This window comes from Populus alba, chromosome 6 (assembly GCF_005239225.2).
Source record: "Populus alba chromosome 6, ASM523922v2, whole genome shotgun sequence".
NCBI lineage: Eukaryota > Viridiplantae > Streptophyta > Magnoliopsida > Malpighiales > Salicaceae > Populus > Populus alba.
The window spans coordinates 8,292,894-8,310,208 of NC_133289.1; the positions used below are offsets into that span (position 1 = coordinate 8,292,894).

The 17,315-nt window shown below is 32.2% G+C and overlaps 1 protein-coding gene across 9 annotated transcripts; it reads right to left on the reverse strand.

Moving 5' to 3' along the window:
• Window positions 1-10,974: 10,974 nt before the first annotated feature.
• LOC118048442 (protein root UVB sensitive 5) lies at window positions 10,975-17,137 on the reverse strand. Of its 9 annotated transcripts, none has more exons than XM_073410178.1 (14): window positions 16,661-17,136; window positions 16,481-16,581; window positions 16,174-16,232; window positions 16,000-16,046; window positions 15,826-15,904; window positions 15,663-15,735; window positions 14,917-14,983; window positions 14,343-14,449; window positions 13,215-13,274; window positions 12,975-13,088; window positions 12,739-12,799; window positions 12,540-12,658; window positions 11,727-11,819; window positions 10,975-11,640 (listed from the first exon to the last, which is right to left on the reverse strand). In XM_073410178.1, exons 1-14 carry the CDS (start codon window positions 17,076-17,078, stop codon window positions 11,395-11,397), a joined length of 1,644 nt encoding a protein of 547 aa, XP_073266279.1. In that variant the 5' UTR covers window positions 17,079-17,136; the 3' UTR covers window positions 10,975-11,394. The 9 variants fall into 9 exon arrangements, with proteins under 9 accessions (XP_073266279.1, XP_034914001.1, XP_073266280.1 ...); XM_073410180.1 differs by having other exon boundaries at window positions 11,478-11,650; window positions 16,661-17,137; XM_073410181.1 differs by having other exon boundaries at window positions 11,501-11,640; window positions 12,560-12,658; window positions 16,661-17,137.
• Between the last annotated feature and the right edge of the window lie 178 nt (window positions 17,138-17,315).

The following is a 17,315-nucleotide window of genomic DNA, read 5'->3' on the forward strand; positions in this document are numbered from 1 at the left end:
AACATGTTTTGTAAGCCGAGTTCCCAAGCCAGAAGTCCACGACCCTTTTGGTCATTGGTCGACAAATGAGAATACAATTCTTAGGAAATTAGTGGGACTAATAATAGTTGATTTCACTCTTTCGGACTTGTTAGTTCCCATCTTTTTCTTTCTTTCTTCTTTTGCATTTTCAGTTCCTTTCTTGTCTCACGTGGATACACGGTGTTGGAGAGTCAAGGAGTTGCTATCTTCTTATTTAGTTCAGGGTTGTTAAAAACCTAGTTATATTGATTTTATCAAAGATTCTAAGGATAAAAAACTGATTGTAGTTAAAAAAAATATTAGTATTCTTAACATATTCTACATGAGATAAGTTACATTGTGTGATTTGAATATGGTATAAAGGTTTTTATGTGTTTTTAAGTGGTGGTGTATTTAAGGTTTAAGATGGAGATTTATTCATGTGAATAAGTTTAGTATTTTAAAATTATTATGGGCTCGTGTGCTAAAATAAATTCTTGTAGAAAATGTTTATGTAAGTGCCCTGACAAGATTTACCTATCCGGAAAGACATAAAGGATCTTCACAATTCATGTGTTGTGGTAAAAAATACTTTCAATTAAAATTGATAAATATTCTGAATAATTCTTAGAATTTTGTAGTCAATTAGTGATATTTAAATATTAGCTTACTTATAGGTTCAATATTTATACCAAAATCTTGACCATTAATTCTCATGAATTAAATTTTATTGAGTTATTGAAATATTGGTCAAATTCTCATGGAATCAATAAACTGATTATTAAATTTAAAATGCATGCAAATATATATTTTTTGAATTCTGTATGGAAATACTAAAACACCATGTATTTTATTTTCTTTAAATAAGGTATGTTTCTTATTATCTTGAGAGACTTGGTCGTATGTAACATGCAAAGCAAAGATATTTTTATTTTTTGTATTTTTATAAGGTCATGTTTAGCAAAACCTATTTTTTTGAAATAAAACTGCTCAAAACAAAACTAAGGGATGTTTTCCATACGCACCCTTAAACCAAAGAAACTTTAACAATAACAAAAAAAAGGCAAAACAAACAAAACTTAATGATTAACCTGGTTTTGACTCGATTGGGTTGACCAAAATAAAGACCCAAAACCAAAACATACTCAACATAAAAACAATATAAAAACTGAAAAATTTCTCTAGAAAAATAGATCAAACACAGTAAGAATGAAAAACATCAAGAACATTCAAACCTAAACTCAACAACATGAACATCAAACCAGACCAGATCTCAAGCAATAAAAGGCATGGTTTTATTCATGATCACACATGGATAAAAAAATCTAGTGTTAATTTGCTTCGATTATTATTCAAACATCATGATTTTAGCACAATGAATTTCGGTTCAAAACCAAAATCCTAATATTAAAAACTATTTAAAACATGTTGTTAATGACAATGAACACCAAATTATTGATTAATCAAAAGTTTATGTGTAAGGAAATGGACAAAAATAGTTTAAATCAAGGGGCTAAAGCAATGTTCTTCTCAAGAATACAAAGAACACTGACTTAAACTCAAAAAACCCAGTCATTTGTCCAAACCTAGAATCACTATTTTTTACCTCTAAAACATGTTTTCTTAGTTCCAATAAGACATATTACCAAAATCAAGCATACTTGAATCAAAAGACTCACAAAAAACAACAAATCATTATAAAAAGCATCAAATTTCATTTGCCAAAACTGTTAATCTAATACAACCTACATATTTAGGCAATTTAGGATTCAAAATATCTTTCTAAACCTTAACAAGAACCAAATAACACTTAAAAACCCAGAAACATGCATTAACTAAACCAGAGAAACATCATAACCTTGCTGCCACATTTGACAAATTTCAAATCAAACTCAAATGCAAACATAATGTATTAAGACAATCAGCAACATGATAGAACATTCAAAACATTGTATTTAAATAATAAAAATCAATTCAGCAGGCCTTATGGACTTCATTTCTAAGGTTTGCAAGGATATACCTTCCAAACTTGAAATCTTCAAATAAGAATGAATTTCTAATGCTGCCTTTCTTTTTTCTTATCTCCAAACCCAATAAAAACAAATCGAATCCTTGAGATCATGAACTTGATTGGATTACTTAAACCTTAACCAAAATTTATTTCCCATTGTTTTTCCTTCATTTCTCCCCCATCTATTTCTCCTTTATTTACCTCTTATTTCATAGGATAACTGAAAGCTTTTAGATGAGTTTGTTAGGATTTTAACAAAATAAAACTAGGTTGGTTTCACCATAAGATCAATGGTTTTGAATTTAGGTAGTTTTGTAACAAACTTGGAGGCTAAGATGAAGTGTTTTTGGCCTTTTGATCTTGAGATAAAGGTTTTAAATCCTTGATAAGAACCATCTGGGAGTTTTTTTAAGTGTGAACACATTAAAGAGTTTGATGGTTTTGTGCAAATGAGTGTCTCAGTTAAGGCTAGCTGGTTTGGTCACTTTCGTGGCTTCATTAGAGTAACTCTAACGTCAACATTGCCTGAATCCACCTAAACTTGGCAGAGGGGTGCATATATTTATGCTGAATCCATTCTTGCTTAATTTAAAGGTTTGTAACTCTACATTCATTCATTTGGAAGTATGAACTTAATCAGAATGGAATATGAAAATATAGTGGTGGTTGATCATAAACAAAATGTTGAGATCATTGGAGAAAATGGGATGCAAATGTTTAATTTCATGGAAATAGAGTTGTTGAGGGAGTATTTTTCAGTTGAATGGTGGTGGTTATAGCTTGAAAAGTGGTTAGAAACACCACATTCATTCATCTGAAAATGCCTATTTCATCAGCCAAAACAACCGAAGAATAAGATGCATAATAGCCGAACGACGCGTCATCTACGCTAAACCTTAAAAATTAGGGTTTTTAATTTGGGATTTGGAAAACTTCAATTTAATCCCTATTCTTTCAATTTCTTTTAATTTCACCGGTAATTTCCTCTTGAACTCCTAATTTTATGCAATTTCATCCATGTCAAACTCATTTATCAGCCCCAAATTTAAGTGTCTTTTACAATTTGTTTCTTGGTTTCTGATTTTGTTCAATTGAACTCCTAGACGACCATTAAACTTTTAATTTTCTTTAATTTGACCCTTGATTTCACCAATTTCAATCCTCAAAGTCGTGTTATTGTAAATTGGTCCTTAGACATGAAATTTTTTAATTAAACCCTTAATCAGCCTTCAAACTTTAAATTTCTTTTAATTAAACCTTTGATTACAACAATTTGCATCCTTCAAGCTTCATTTAAGTCCCTAATCTTTCAATCTTTGTGTAATGACCCAAATTAAGTATCTAAACTTGATTTTTAATAATTTAGTCTTTGGTTGAATCTTTAACTCTCATTAAAAGTTTAATTAAGTCCTTAAACTTAATTAATTCTTTAAATTTTGGCCAAATTGACTTTAAAACTCATTTTTACTCCAATTAAATTCTTAATTAACTCAATTAAACCCATTAAAAGTTTAATTAAGTTGTTAAACTTAACTAATTCTTCTAATTTTAGTCAACTAGGATTTCAAACTTAAATTTTTGCTTCAAATCAATTTTTTTCTCAACCTATCTTGTCGAAGTGTCCCAAACTGACTATTCTTCCAACTTTTTAATCTTCTGAGGTTTAAGGCTTATCTCCTTATATTCTAAAAAATATATTTTTTGGTTTTAAATATCTAATTTTTTTTTCAACTTTTAAGAAAAAAAAATACACAAATAATTTCAGGGTATAAAAAAAAAAGATTATGACATTTCTTTTCAACCCAGACAGAACCACCTCTTGGCCATGAACTAGTCTAAATTAACATGATAGTTTGAGATCTCGGTTCTTCAATGGCCAAATCCTACTACTATATTTAGTTGTTTCTAGTTTATTGTTATGAGTCAGATAAAAAAGATTAACTTACTAAAAAATGTCTAGGTTATGAAAAATTATTTAGCATTGTTATTAAACATTTTTCAATTGATTAATTTTGAAATCTCTCTACATGACTATTTTTCTAGCCTAACTTTAAAATTAAAACGTGTAGAAGTTGCACTGATATGACCTGGTTAGCTTAGCCGGTCTAAAAGCAAACCAATCGATGGTAAAAAAAGTTAGAGGATAACATTGACAGAAAAAAACTATTGATACAGCTCCTTGCCTAGCCCAGGTTTAAAATGAAAACTGTATGGGAGTTTCCTTGACATGTCCTGGTTAACTTGGATGGTTCAAAGGCAACCCGACCAACAAGTAAAATAATATAAATAATATTTTGATACGTTGAGTAATTTAGAATAGTTTTTTCGTAATCTTAAATTTTGATTACTAATGCAGTAAAGTTTTCAAAGATGTAATCAACTTATTTACCTTTTAAATCTTGATTAAGAAAACAAAGAAGTGCAAGTAATTGGTTTGCCAGTAGTGCTAACCCATACTAATCATGTTTAGAGCGTGACAAAGGGAGTCTTGTGGATAAGCTTAAGGCCACTTGGAAGATTAAATTACATTATTATTATTATTATTATTTGACTTTCTATTGTTTCCCTCCCCCACTTGTCGTCTAAACCAGGGGTTTGTACCATAGTATAAGCCACCATCCCACTTATTAACGTCATTACACAAGTGGAAACCAAATTTGATAAGTAATCATCATGTATCCAGCAGCAATTTTAACTCTCGAAAGGGCCCATTAAAGAGAAAAATAATGTAGAATTGATCAAAGGTATAGCGGTGGTCAAATCATACCACCACACATTCAATTAGTATTAATCCTATTGAGATCCAAACATATGAAAAAAGACCTGCAGTTTCTATAAAAAAAAAAAGAAAAGAAAAAAGAAAAGAAACGTAGATGGACACATTCAGAGAACGACTCTTTCATGACATGACAGAACCCTCCAATGCAAGGAGAGGTCCCTGTCAATAAGCTTTCACTAGACGATGCCTTGCTTATCGTCGGCAGGCTTTTGTTGCCTAATTTCACAATCCACAGATTAATTTCTAAGGAAATATCGTAGAAGCAAAAACAAACCAAAATAAAATCATTGACAGCAGTTGAAGAGTGAGAAGCAGCCATTTTGCTTGCTTATATCGCCGACATGTCTTCAACAATAGATAAAGAAAGAACGACGAAGTCATTTAAAATGGAGGATTGGAGACATTGAACATGTTTTGTAAGCTGAGTTCCCAAGCCAGAAGTCCACGACCCTTTTGGTCATTGGTCGACAAATGAGAATACAATTCTTAGGAAATTAGTGGGACTAATAATAGTTGATTTCACTCTTTTGGGCTTGTAGTTCCCATCTTTTTCTTTCTTTCTTCTTTTGCATTTTCAGTTCCTTTCTTGTCTCACGTGGATACACGGTGTTGGAGAGTCAAGGAGTTGCTATCTTCTTATTTAGTTCAGGGTTGTTAAAAACCAAGTTATATTGATTTTATCAAAGATTTTAAGGATAAGAAATTGATTGTAGTTAAAAAAAAATATTATCATCTTTAACATACCCTACATGAGATAAGTTGCATTATGTGATTTGAATATGGTATAAGGATTTTTATGTGTTTTTAAGCGGTGGTGTATTTAAGGTTTAAGATGGAGATTTATTTGTGTGAATAAGTTTAGTATTTCAAAATTATTATGGGCTTGTGTGCTAAAATGAATTCTTGTAGAAAATGTTCATGCAGGTGCCATGACAAGGTTTACCTATCCGGGAAGACATAAAGGATTTTCACAATTCATGTGTTGTGGTGAAAAATACTTTCAATTAAAATTGATGAATATTCTGAATAATTCTTAGAATTTTGTAGTCAATTATTGATATTTAAATATTAGCTTACTTATAGGTTCAATACTTATACCAAAATCTTGACCATTAATTCTCATGAATTAAATTTTATTGAGTTATTGAAATATTGGTCAAATTCTCATGGAATCAATAAACTGATTATTAAATTTAAAATGCATGCAAATATATATTTTTTGAATTCTGTATGGAAATACTAAAAACACCATGTATTTTATTTTCTTTAAATAAGGTATGTTTCTTATTATCTTGAGAGACTTGGTCGTATGTAACATGCAAAGCAAAGATATTTTTATTTTTTGTATTTTTATAAGGTCATGTTTAGCAAAACCTATTTTTTTGAAATAAAACTGCTCAAAACAAAAACTAAGGGATGTTTTCCATACGCACCCTTAAACCAAAGAAACTTTAACAATAACAAAAAAAAGGCAAAACAAACAAAACTTAATGATTAACCTGGTTTTGACTCGATTGGGTTGACCAAAATAAAGACCCAAAACCAAAACATACTCAACATAAAAACAATATAAAAACTGAAAAAATTTCTCTAGAAAAAATAGATCAAACACAGTAAGAATGAAAAACATCAAGAACATTCAAACCTAAACTCAACAACATGAACATCAAACCAGACCAGATCTCAAGCAATAAAAGGCATGGTTTTATTCATGATCACACATGGATAAAAAAATCTAGTGTTAATTTGCTTCGATTATTATTCAAACATCATGATTTTAGCACAATGAATTTCGGTTCAAAACCAAAATCCTAATATTAAAAACTATTTAAAACATGTTGTTAATGACAATGAACACCAAATTATTGATTAATCAAAAGTTTATGTGTAAGGAAATGGACAAAAATAGTTTAAATCAAGGGGCTAAAGCAATGTTCTTCTCAAGAATACAAAGAACACTGACTTAAACTCAAAAAACCCAGTCATTTGTCCAAACCTAGAATCACTATTTTTTACCTCTAAAACATGTTTTTCTTAGTTCCAATAAGACATATTACCAAAATCAAGCATACTTGAATCAAAAGACTCACAAAAAACAACAAATCATTATAAAAAGCATCAAATTTCATTTGCCAAAACTGTTTAATCTAATACAACCTACATATTTAGGCAATTTAGGATTCAAAAATATCTTTCTAAACCTTAACAAGAACCAAATAACACTTAAAAACCCAGAAACATGCATTAACTAAACCAGAGAAACATCATAACCTTGCTGCCACATTTGACAAATTTCAAATCAAACTCAAATGCAAACATAATGTATTAAGACAATCAGCAACATGATAGAACATTCAAAACATTGTATTTAAATAATAAAAATCAATTCAGCAGGCCTTATGGACTTCATTTCTAAGGTTTGCAAGGATATACCTTCCAAACTTGAAATCTTCAAATAAGAATGAATTTCTAATGCTGCCTTTCTTTTTTCTTATCTCCAAACCCAATAAAAACAAATCGAATCCTTGAGATCATGAACTTGATTGGATTACTTAAACCTTAACCAAAATTTATTTCCCATTGTTTTTCCTTCATTTCTCCCCCATCTATTTCTCCTTTATTTACCTCTTATTTCATAGGATAACTGAAAGCTTTTAGATGAGTTTGTTAGGATTTTAACAAAATAAAACTAGGTTGGTTTCACCATAAGATCAATGGTTTTGAATTTAGGTAGTTTTGTAACAAACTTGGAGGCTAAGATGAAGTGTTTTTGGCCTTTTGATCTTGAGATAAAGGTTTTTAAATCCTTGATAAGAACCATCTGGGAGTTTTTTTAAGTGTGAACACATTAAAGAGTTTGATGGTTTTGTGCAAATGAGTGTCTCAGTTAAGGCTAGCTGGTTTGGTCACTTTCGTGGCTTCATTAAAGTAACTCTAACGTCAACATTGCCTGAATCCACCTAAACTTGGCAGAGAGGTGCATATATTTATGCTGAATCCATTCTTGCTTAATTTAAAGGTTTGTAACTCTACATTCATTCATTTGGAAGTATGAACTTAATCAGAATGGAATATGAAAATATAGTGGTGGTTGATCATAAACAAAATGTTGAGATCATTGGAGAAAATGGGATGCAAATGTTTAATTTCATGGAAATAGAGTTGTTGAGGGAGTATTTTTCAGTTGAATGGTGGTGGTTATAGCTTGAAAAGTGGTTAGAAACACCACATTCATTCATCTGAAAATGCCTATTTCATCAGCCAAAACAACCGAAGAATAAGATGCATAATAGCCGAACGACGCGTCATCTACGCTAAACCTTAAAAATTAGGGTTTTTAATTTGGGATTTGGAAAACTTCAATTTAATCCCTATTCTTTCAATTTCTTTTAATTTCACCGGTAATTTCCTCTTGAACTCCTAATTTTATGCAATTTCATCCATGTCAAACTCATTTATCAGCCCCAAATTTAAGTGTCTTTTACAATTTGTTTCTTGGTTTCTGATTTGTTCAATTGAACTCCTAGACGACCATTAAACTTTTAATTTTCTTTAATTTGACCCTTGATTTCACCAATTTCAATCCTCAAAGTCGTGTTTTTGTAAATTGGTCCTTAGACATGAAATTTTTTAATTAAACCCTTAATCAGCCTTCAAACTTTAAATTTCTTTTAATTAAACCTTTGATTACAACAATTTGCATCCTTCAAGCTTCATTTAAGTCCCTAATCTTTCAATCTTTGTGTAATGACCCAAATTAAGTATCTAAACTTGATTTTTAATAATTTAGTCTTTGGTTGAATCTTTAACTCTCATTAAAAGTTTAATTAAGTCCTTAAACTTAATTAATTCTTTAAATTTTGGCCAAATTGACTTTAAAACTCATTTTTACTCCAATTAAATTCTTAATTAACTCAATTAAACCCATTAAAAGTTTAATTAAGTTGTTAAACTTAACTAATTCTTCTAATTTTAGTCAACTAGGATTTCAAACTTAAATTTTTGCTTCAAATCAATTTTTTTCTCAACCTATCTTGTCGAAGTGTCCCAAACTGACTATTCTTCCAACTTTTTAATCTTCTGAGGTTTAAGGCTTATCTCCTTATATTCTAAAAATATATTTTTTGGTTTTAAATATCTAATTTTTTTTTCAACTTTTAAGAAAAAAAATACACAAATAATTTCAGGGTATAAAAAAAAAGATTATGACATTTCTTTTCAACCCAGACAGAACCACCTCTTGGCCATGAACTAGTCTAAATTAACATGATAGTTTGAGATCTCGGTTCTTCAATGGCCAAATCCTACTACTATATTTAGTTGTTTCTAGTTTATTGTTATGAGTCAGATAAAAAAAATTAACTTACTAAAAAATGTCTAGGTTATGAAAAATTATTTAGCATTGTTATTAAACATTTTTCAATTGATTAATTTTGAAATCTCTCTACATGACTATTTTTCTAGCCTAACTTTAAAATTAAAACGTGTAGAAGTTGCACTGATATGACCTGGTTAACTTAGCCGGTCTAAAAGCAAACCAATCGATGGTAAAAAAAGTTAGAGGATAACATTGACAGAAAAAAACTATTGATACAGCTCCTTGCCTAGCCCAGGTTTAAAATGAAAACTGTATGGGAGTTTCCTTGACATGTCCTGGTTAACTTGGATGGTTCAAAGGCAACCCGACCAACAAGTAAAAAAAAAATTGAGGATGAAATTGAGAAAAAACGATGAGATTGGTATAAAAAAGACTTATATACCCGACTCTTTGTTTAGCCAAGATTTAAAATTAAAATATGTGAAAGTTACTCTAACATGATCCAATCAACTTGATCAGTCTAAAGACAACCCAAACGATTATTAAAAAAGTATGAATATGAAATTTAGAAGAAAATTGATGAAATTGAAAGGGAAAAAAGGGAAATGACAAAAAAAAAAAAGTTGAATTGAAAAAACAAATTGGAGCATGCCAGATCTTAAAGTATAGAAAGGCAATGAATTTTGGTATAGTAATATCTTTTCTATTCGTTTTACTTTTTAGTACTCTAACATTTAATTTGGTATTTTTACTATAATTCAAAACCTAATTCCACCTAATTAAGTTGTAGAAGGATGTAATTAAAATGATAAAATAGTTTGAAAACATTTTTTTTAAAAAAAATGTCCTTCATTATTTATATAAACATTGAAGCTCCATGATGTTTGTCACACATGGCGTGCTGACGTGGCGAGGCATCGGGATTAAGGAGTCGTCACCTAATTATTTGGTTCAGGGTCACTAGGAGACTTAGATGGATTGATCTTATATGAAATTTTAGGGTAAAGGATTGGTTATAGCTAGAGAATGTATTAATACCTCTAGTGCACCTTACCTGAGGTAAACTGCATTCTATGGTCTAAATATGACTTAAAGTTATTGATGGGTTCCTAACTGATGTTTTTCCTAAGGCTTAAAATAAAGATTTACGCTCATGAATAAATCTAACTTTTTAAATTTATTATAGGCTTGTATATCCAAATAAATTTTTATGGAAAAATCTATGTAGGTGCCCTAACAGTGTTCATCTATCTTGGAAGATGAAAGAGTTTTTCACAGCTCGTATATTATGGTGAAAAATACTCCCAATTAAAATTAGTGAACATCTAAAATAATTCTGAAAATTTATTAGTCAACTTCTAATATTTAAATATCAGTCCATTTGTAGGTCCAACATTAATATCAAAATGTTGATCATTAATTTTCATGAAAAAATGTTTTTAGTGTAGTTAAAATATTGACCAAATCCTTAAAAAATTTTACAAACTTGTTGTAAATTCCAAACAAAAAATACAAAGAAAAATCAACACAAGTATTTTCTAAAACCAAGCTAAACAAACATTTTTTTTTCTCTTTTTTTGATAATTAAAATGCAATTTTTGCAAGTACTGGGCTGTGTACAAAAATCAATTTTTTTAATTTTTAAATGAAATTATTTTTTTAAGGCCATGTTTGGCAAAATTATATTTTCCTTAAAAACAAAGCTGTTGAAATAGATCTACGAGCTTGTTTGCCAAACATGTCGTTAAACCACCTCATTTGACAAAATCATTGGCAAACTAGATCACACAAGCTGAGACGTATCTCTTCGTTTTGGACTTTTAAAGGTTCTATTGACAAGCAGCAGCAAGTAGAACTAGAAGAGACTTAACCAGAAAATGGAGGCAAAAATGACTATTTGGTAAATCTAAAAGATTTGTGTAAATGAGATGTAAATTCCACAAGATTTCAAACAAGCAGAATCCTGTAACATTTACGAAAAGCTCGAAACTATATGGAAGCTAGGAACGAGCTTTCCTCTGGTTCACAATGGCAGTGAACACTCAACGAGAACCTTCCCACTAGCCTATGACCCTTCCATCTGGCAAAATTGCTGGCAAATCTCTGTTTCTTTTCAAGCAGGGCTAAACCACGTGCAGCTGGACCATCTCAGAAGCAGCCTGATCATAAATGAAACTATGCCAACAGCATGTCTACTCTGGCTGATGGACCACATGTCAAGCACAGCAGGAGGTGGCTCTTGATAATAACCATAGAAATTAAAAATCAATTGCTGACGTTTGAGAATCAAACAGGACCCAATTCTTCAATGGAGATTTTTCGAGGGACCTTCAGATTTATTTGACTTGTATCCCATCCAGCTGCATCTAGCTGCTGCATGAAATCCTCAAACTTAACCTCCATTTCCAGTAGGCTTTGTGCAAGCTGATCATAATCACTATCAGAACTGCGGTTGTCAAAACTTTTCCAGTTTTCATGTAACCAATAAGTCTGCCACACGCTGCGCAAAACGGACATACTAGTAGCTCCTACCTGCATGGAACTAGGAGGTTTCTTTGAGCTGAGGATATTAATCACTTATTCACCCACAAATCATTCCAGCTTGTTTTCTTGCGTACCTTGAATGACACCAAGACCTCAAAGTCTGTTTTCAGCTGGTTCACAACAAGAAAATGTTTCTCCTTTGCATATAGTTTCAGGAGCATCTTTATCTGTTCGGACAAAAAGAAACCTGAACATTAGAGATCCAGATTTGAGCTTCAACAGGCTACATTTAAAATGCCCCACCGAACCCCAAAATGGAGATATTCTCTGCTTTTCTGCTGCTTAAGTTACCAAACATTCTTCATTAATAAAAGTTTTCCTATTCATGATGGTCTCAGCTTTTACGATAAGAAGCTCTTCTCCAAAAAATTATTTCAATGATCAAAGAGGTATATTTCTCTTCCAAGTTTCTAACGGGAAAAAAAATAAAAATAACCATGCATGAGAAAACATCTCAAACTAAGTTCAAATGAAGGAGATGGCATTGAAAACCTTGCCATACAAAAAGAACAAGTGTGTCGTAATAGTGCAATAATATTTCTGCAGACATAAAGTTGCCTTTCCTAACTGCTTTGGTAAATTACAAATAAGCCTATGTTGAAACAATACAGCTTAAAGCTGACTTTATCAACATTGTTGATTTACCTTTATAACTACTTCATGTTTTATTTGAATAGCAGTTATTAATTTGATTAGCACACACTTTAAGCTTACAAGGTATCTAATAGCAAAGGCAAAAAACTTATATATCAGAAGAAAAAAGAAAGGTAAAAGAAAATGCTTAGAAATTCACTGGGTCTTGTGAAATTCATGTCTATCCCCCTCAAAACATACCATGGAGCTTTAGATGGATTCATTTATAATAGATGAGGTAAGCAAAGGTACACCTTGGCAACAGATCTCTCACCACCAATCATCTCCTCTAAAGGCACACCAAAAATAATTCGTGGTCTAGTGAATGTCTCCCATGATAAAATGTTTTCATCCTGGTTGCAATCAACACAACCTGAACAAATAGAGTTTGATTTTTGTTGCAAAATGAGCAAATTTATGCGAACAAGAGACTTGAAAGTGTAAGAAATTTACCCAGAACACGAGATTGCAAAATATGTGATTTTATCAATATACGAGCACGCTTGAGATTTATCTATAAAAGAGCAAGCCAAAATGAATATCTCAGCAATGATTCAAACATGAAAGTTTAATAATTCCCCAAGGTGAACAGATTGCCACGTTCAGTGTGGTTCAATCCATCTGCCTCACAAGAGGTTGTCCACCATAAGCATCCAGGAGAAAAAGAACTGAACATTTAGCTTTCTTACTGTGTCAAATCGCAGAACTGAAAGTGATTGATAACGCAACCAAAGATGCAGAAGCCGCATGCTCATCCATGTTGATGTCAGCAATGGAAAGGATTTTACAAGGCCAGGTGTATCCTGCATTCATATATCACAATTCTAACACTCAATTAAATGCATCATAAAAAAACCATGATATTTGTTTAATAACTGAAATTACTAACTAAAAAATAAAAATTCATCTTCCGGAACTATAACACATACCAGGATCAGTATGCCCAGTGCAAGGCCAAGCAGCTGTGCACCTACTTCCCAAACTTCCTCCTGACACATTCAATCCATAATCATCAGGAAAACACTATGTTTTGTTTTGCTGAGAACCCATACATCATTGATTCAAGACAGAAAATATCAGTCAAAGTCCAGCTCATATACATATTCCCTTTGTATTCTTCCAATAGTAAAGTAGAAAAGTAGAAGTGAAAAAAAGAACATTTTAAATATCAACATAAGGCTTACAATTTCCTCTATCAAAAGATTCAAAAATAAATCAACTTCTGTACTTTCAACAAAAATAAATCACCTTTTATACTTTCAACAAATAGAACAACAGTAATCCTAGTATAATTGCACAATACATCTGGAGCATCAATATTTCTAAAGTCAAGAAATACTCCAGGGTTCAGAACATGAAGCCCGCATTACTCTTTGTTGAGTAACCTACAACAATTATTGATGAATATTGCAAGCAAGAGAAAACAAGAAAGAACACAAGATTTAAAATGGTTTGGCAATGTGCCTACATCCACATGAGCAAGGAGATTTTATTTCACTATATGTCAATTTAGGATTACATAATGTATATTTATAGTAAACCCTAAACTGCCTAGGGTGTATGGTAATTTTCTAATAATACTCCTTTACCGTACTGGCATTGCCCCCGTACCCCCCAACCTATCAATCGTACCTGACAATAAAAAAGTAAATAACATCCCAGAAAGGCAGATGTTTTCATTCCGCTCCACACTGGCTTCTGTCTATGAGCCACAAACTACAACACTCTCCCCATTACTAAGCAGCTTCAGCAATGCTTTACACTTTGAAAACTTCTCTACTGATTCCAAAATTAAATTTTACTCATTGAGCGGTCAACAACAAAATCATATTAATATCAACATTAATATTGGTTTTTTGTTGCCTTGCATCCTAAGCAACACTTCTGATGCTAATGTAATTAAATTTTACTCTTATACATGCTATTTCCAAATGTTTGCAAGGTAGTTCAGAGAATCAGAACATAGTAAGCACCCAATACCAATTGGTTAACTATATTATATTGTTTTCACATAAAAGTAATTTTTTTTTAACCAACAAGGAAACGGTCCAGCTTACAGTAAATCCAAGTATACCTTTGCTGCTACCTCTCCCAGATTTCCAGAGACCGCAAAATGATTTTGAATCACACGGAATGAAGGATCTTTCAGTCCTCTTGCTACAGCCTGTTTAAAACCATGGTACATTTTATAGATTATTTATCAGTTATTATGCATGTTTGAACAGTGTATTTAAAAGAAAAAAGACAATCACACCGTGGAGAAATTGATTTCTACAAAAATAATGGGTACTTCTGATGCACAGAATTGGCCATGTTTTGCTCCCAACAGACTTATCTTGTAACCATTATACACAATTTAATAAAGGGTGTAGTTTCTTCAATAACTTGCATAATGTGATTCCAGTTAGCACATCAATGGCAATGCTGAAGACTAAAAATAAATTTAAGAAACAGCATGATAGTTGTGTTTATTATCATGGTTTGGTTTCAAGCAAATACATTGATGGTCTTCTAAATAAATAAATATTGTTAGAAGCAGCACTTTCATAACATGACATAGATGGAAGTATGGAAACACGAGAAAGGGGTAAGTTAGAAATGAGTGCATTCATGGAAACGTGGAGATGTCACCTATTGAGGATGAGTTGATGGATGTTGGCTGCGATGGCCTGACCATATCCAACACTGGCCTAAGGATCTATTGGTGAAGAAGAGCAGTCAAATTCAAGTAGGTGGACAAAAAAGGACGCAATATCATAACTTATGGAGATTTTAGTCCTTGATATTGCCAATGATGAAGGAAGATGCATGTAGCCTACCCTGATTAGATTGGGAATGCAGCTTACTTGAGGTGAGTCTAAATATCATTTAAGAGCTACAGATACCATAACTTTCAAGAGAGCTAACTACTAAGTAAAACTCTTGGTTGCTCTGAACTCAACAGACAAAACTGGCTTCCATATCACCTCTTCTTCTCCCTCTCTAATCCATGTCTGTCTGGCAAGATAGATTTTTCTGTTTTAACAAAAAGGGAAAACCATGTTTCCAAGATAATCTGTGTTTTCTAGTGTATGTGTGTCTGATCTCAGTACAGAATGGAAAAAAAAAAAATACATCCCTATGCAATGAAGCATGACTTTCTACCATGTGTACAAGTTGCATTTGAGCCTACCCCTGACACTTGTGACATGTCCAACATTTCACACTGTTTCTTGTGATCTATATAATGTGCTATGCTAAAGAAAAGCTCGGGATGGATTGCAGTAGAGACCACATGCAAAGAAGCCTACCTAGGAAGTGCATTTTCTTTTCCGCTGAAAACTATAAAAAATAACAAAGGATGGAGGGTATAAATAAAGAACTTTAAAAGAGAATACCTTGGTCAAGTTTCCAAGAGAAGCTAATGGTAGAAAATAGGCAGGATATACTTGAGTGGTAAGATCAAAGATGCTGCATAATGGAACAAAAAACATTGATAAATCTTGTGCGCATATTTCATTTTGATGCTCTTCTACTCAAACAAAAAGCTAGAACACAAACCTCCCAGCACTGCCAATGAAATCCGCATACATGCGCCATTGTTTTGGATCATCATCAAAAAGATCTCCAAACCGTCCACCTAGAAAAACATACAATAGTCATTGAAACCATTTAACACAGAACCTGTATTTATTCAATTACTTGTTCCTAAAACACTTCTTATAATTTTCAGACCAATGAATAACCGCCCTAGAGCACCAATGCCATCCTTTGAAACCCATCTGCAGAAACAATTGCAAAACCTACAGCTCAGTCCAATAAAAGACTAATTTTTTGCACTCCAAAAAATGAACACTAGTCTGATGCGTTGAATATCTAAGCAACCGATGCAAATAAACATTAATTCACCTGATAGCGGCAGCAGAAGCAGCAGCGGCAGTTCCTGTGAAAGAGCCAGCACCAACAGCCTGAAAAGGTAGTACATAGAAATTCATATCAGTATGCATAAATATTGCCAGAGCTAAAGTCACATTTTGAGATATTTCGCAATAATTAAAAGAAAATGAAAAAAAAAACATAGAACACCTTACACCCCTAATGGATCATGACCTAAGGTGTAGAACAAGAATGTGAAGCAACAAAGTAAACTAGGAAAGAGTATGATCCTAGAAAACATACCCATGCAAAATTAACTGCCTGAGTTAGATTGACATGCCTTAAGAAGACTTGATGTGACTAAAGTGTGGCATATCCACCCAGTAATGTTGGTAGGAAACTGTAACACCATATACTGCAAGTAGTCATCCGAAACCGACCCTGCGTTTAGATTGAAGAATAGTAAGAAACAAAGCTATTACATGGAAAAAAAACAAAAGAGGGGTTATCGAATGGTGACCTGGAAAGCCAGCAGGTAGAATAAAATCTTTGAGAATATCCGGAAGCCAGGACAATCCGGCTTCAGACAAACGTGAATCCTCGAAGCTATGATTTTCAGAGCCATTATTCTCAAGAAAACCTTGTAGTTGCACGGCGTCGTCTAATGTATATCTTTTAGCAGTTCCATTTCCATATCTCTCCAACAAAATCACCTCGTTATCAGGCTTTTCTTGAAGACTGGGATGTTGTACGGAGGAACAACAGAGAGTTTGGAAGTGGTGCGCTTTCTTTCTCGTGCGGGTTTTCGAAGATTCAAAAGCGAGTCCAGGGGATGAGATTTGCAAGGGGTACGACATTTCAGCTTCAAAATTGTTGGAGTTTGAGAGGATTTTTTGGCCCGCAATTTTCAGAGAAGACGCTAATATCTCTCTCTTCATAGCCAGTTTCTATCTAGACAGCTCTTGCATTACACGACATGTCATTTGATCGAGCACAGCATTTTAATAGGACGGAGGAATTATTCAGCATATCGGAAAATATACTCCTCTCTCTTGTGAAAAACATTAAATTATTAGATTAAATTAAAATAATTGATGTAATTTAGATGAAATTTCTTTTGAATTAAATAATTGAAATATATTGGGTATATTTTTTAAAAAATTTAGATTAATTAA

Excerpts from the sequence above, each read along its gene's own strand:
- LOC118048442 (XM_073410178.1), bottom strand. The coding sequence starts at position 17,078 with ATGAAGAGAGAGATATTAGCGTCTTCTCTGAAAATTGCGGGCCAAAAA. Across the intron at positions 16,047-16,173 it reads GCTTCTGCTGCCGCTATCAG|ATGGGTTTCAAAGGATGGCA; the intron begins GTGAATTAATGT and ends TTGTTTCTGCAG. Across the intron at positions 11,820-12,539 it reads GTGAGAGATCTGTTGCCAAG|ATAAAGATGCTCCTGAAACT; the intron begins GTGTACCTTTGC and ends TTGTCCGAACAG.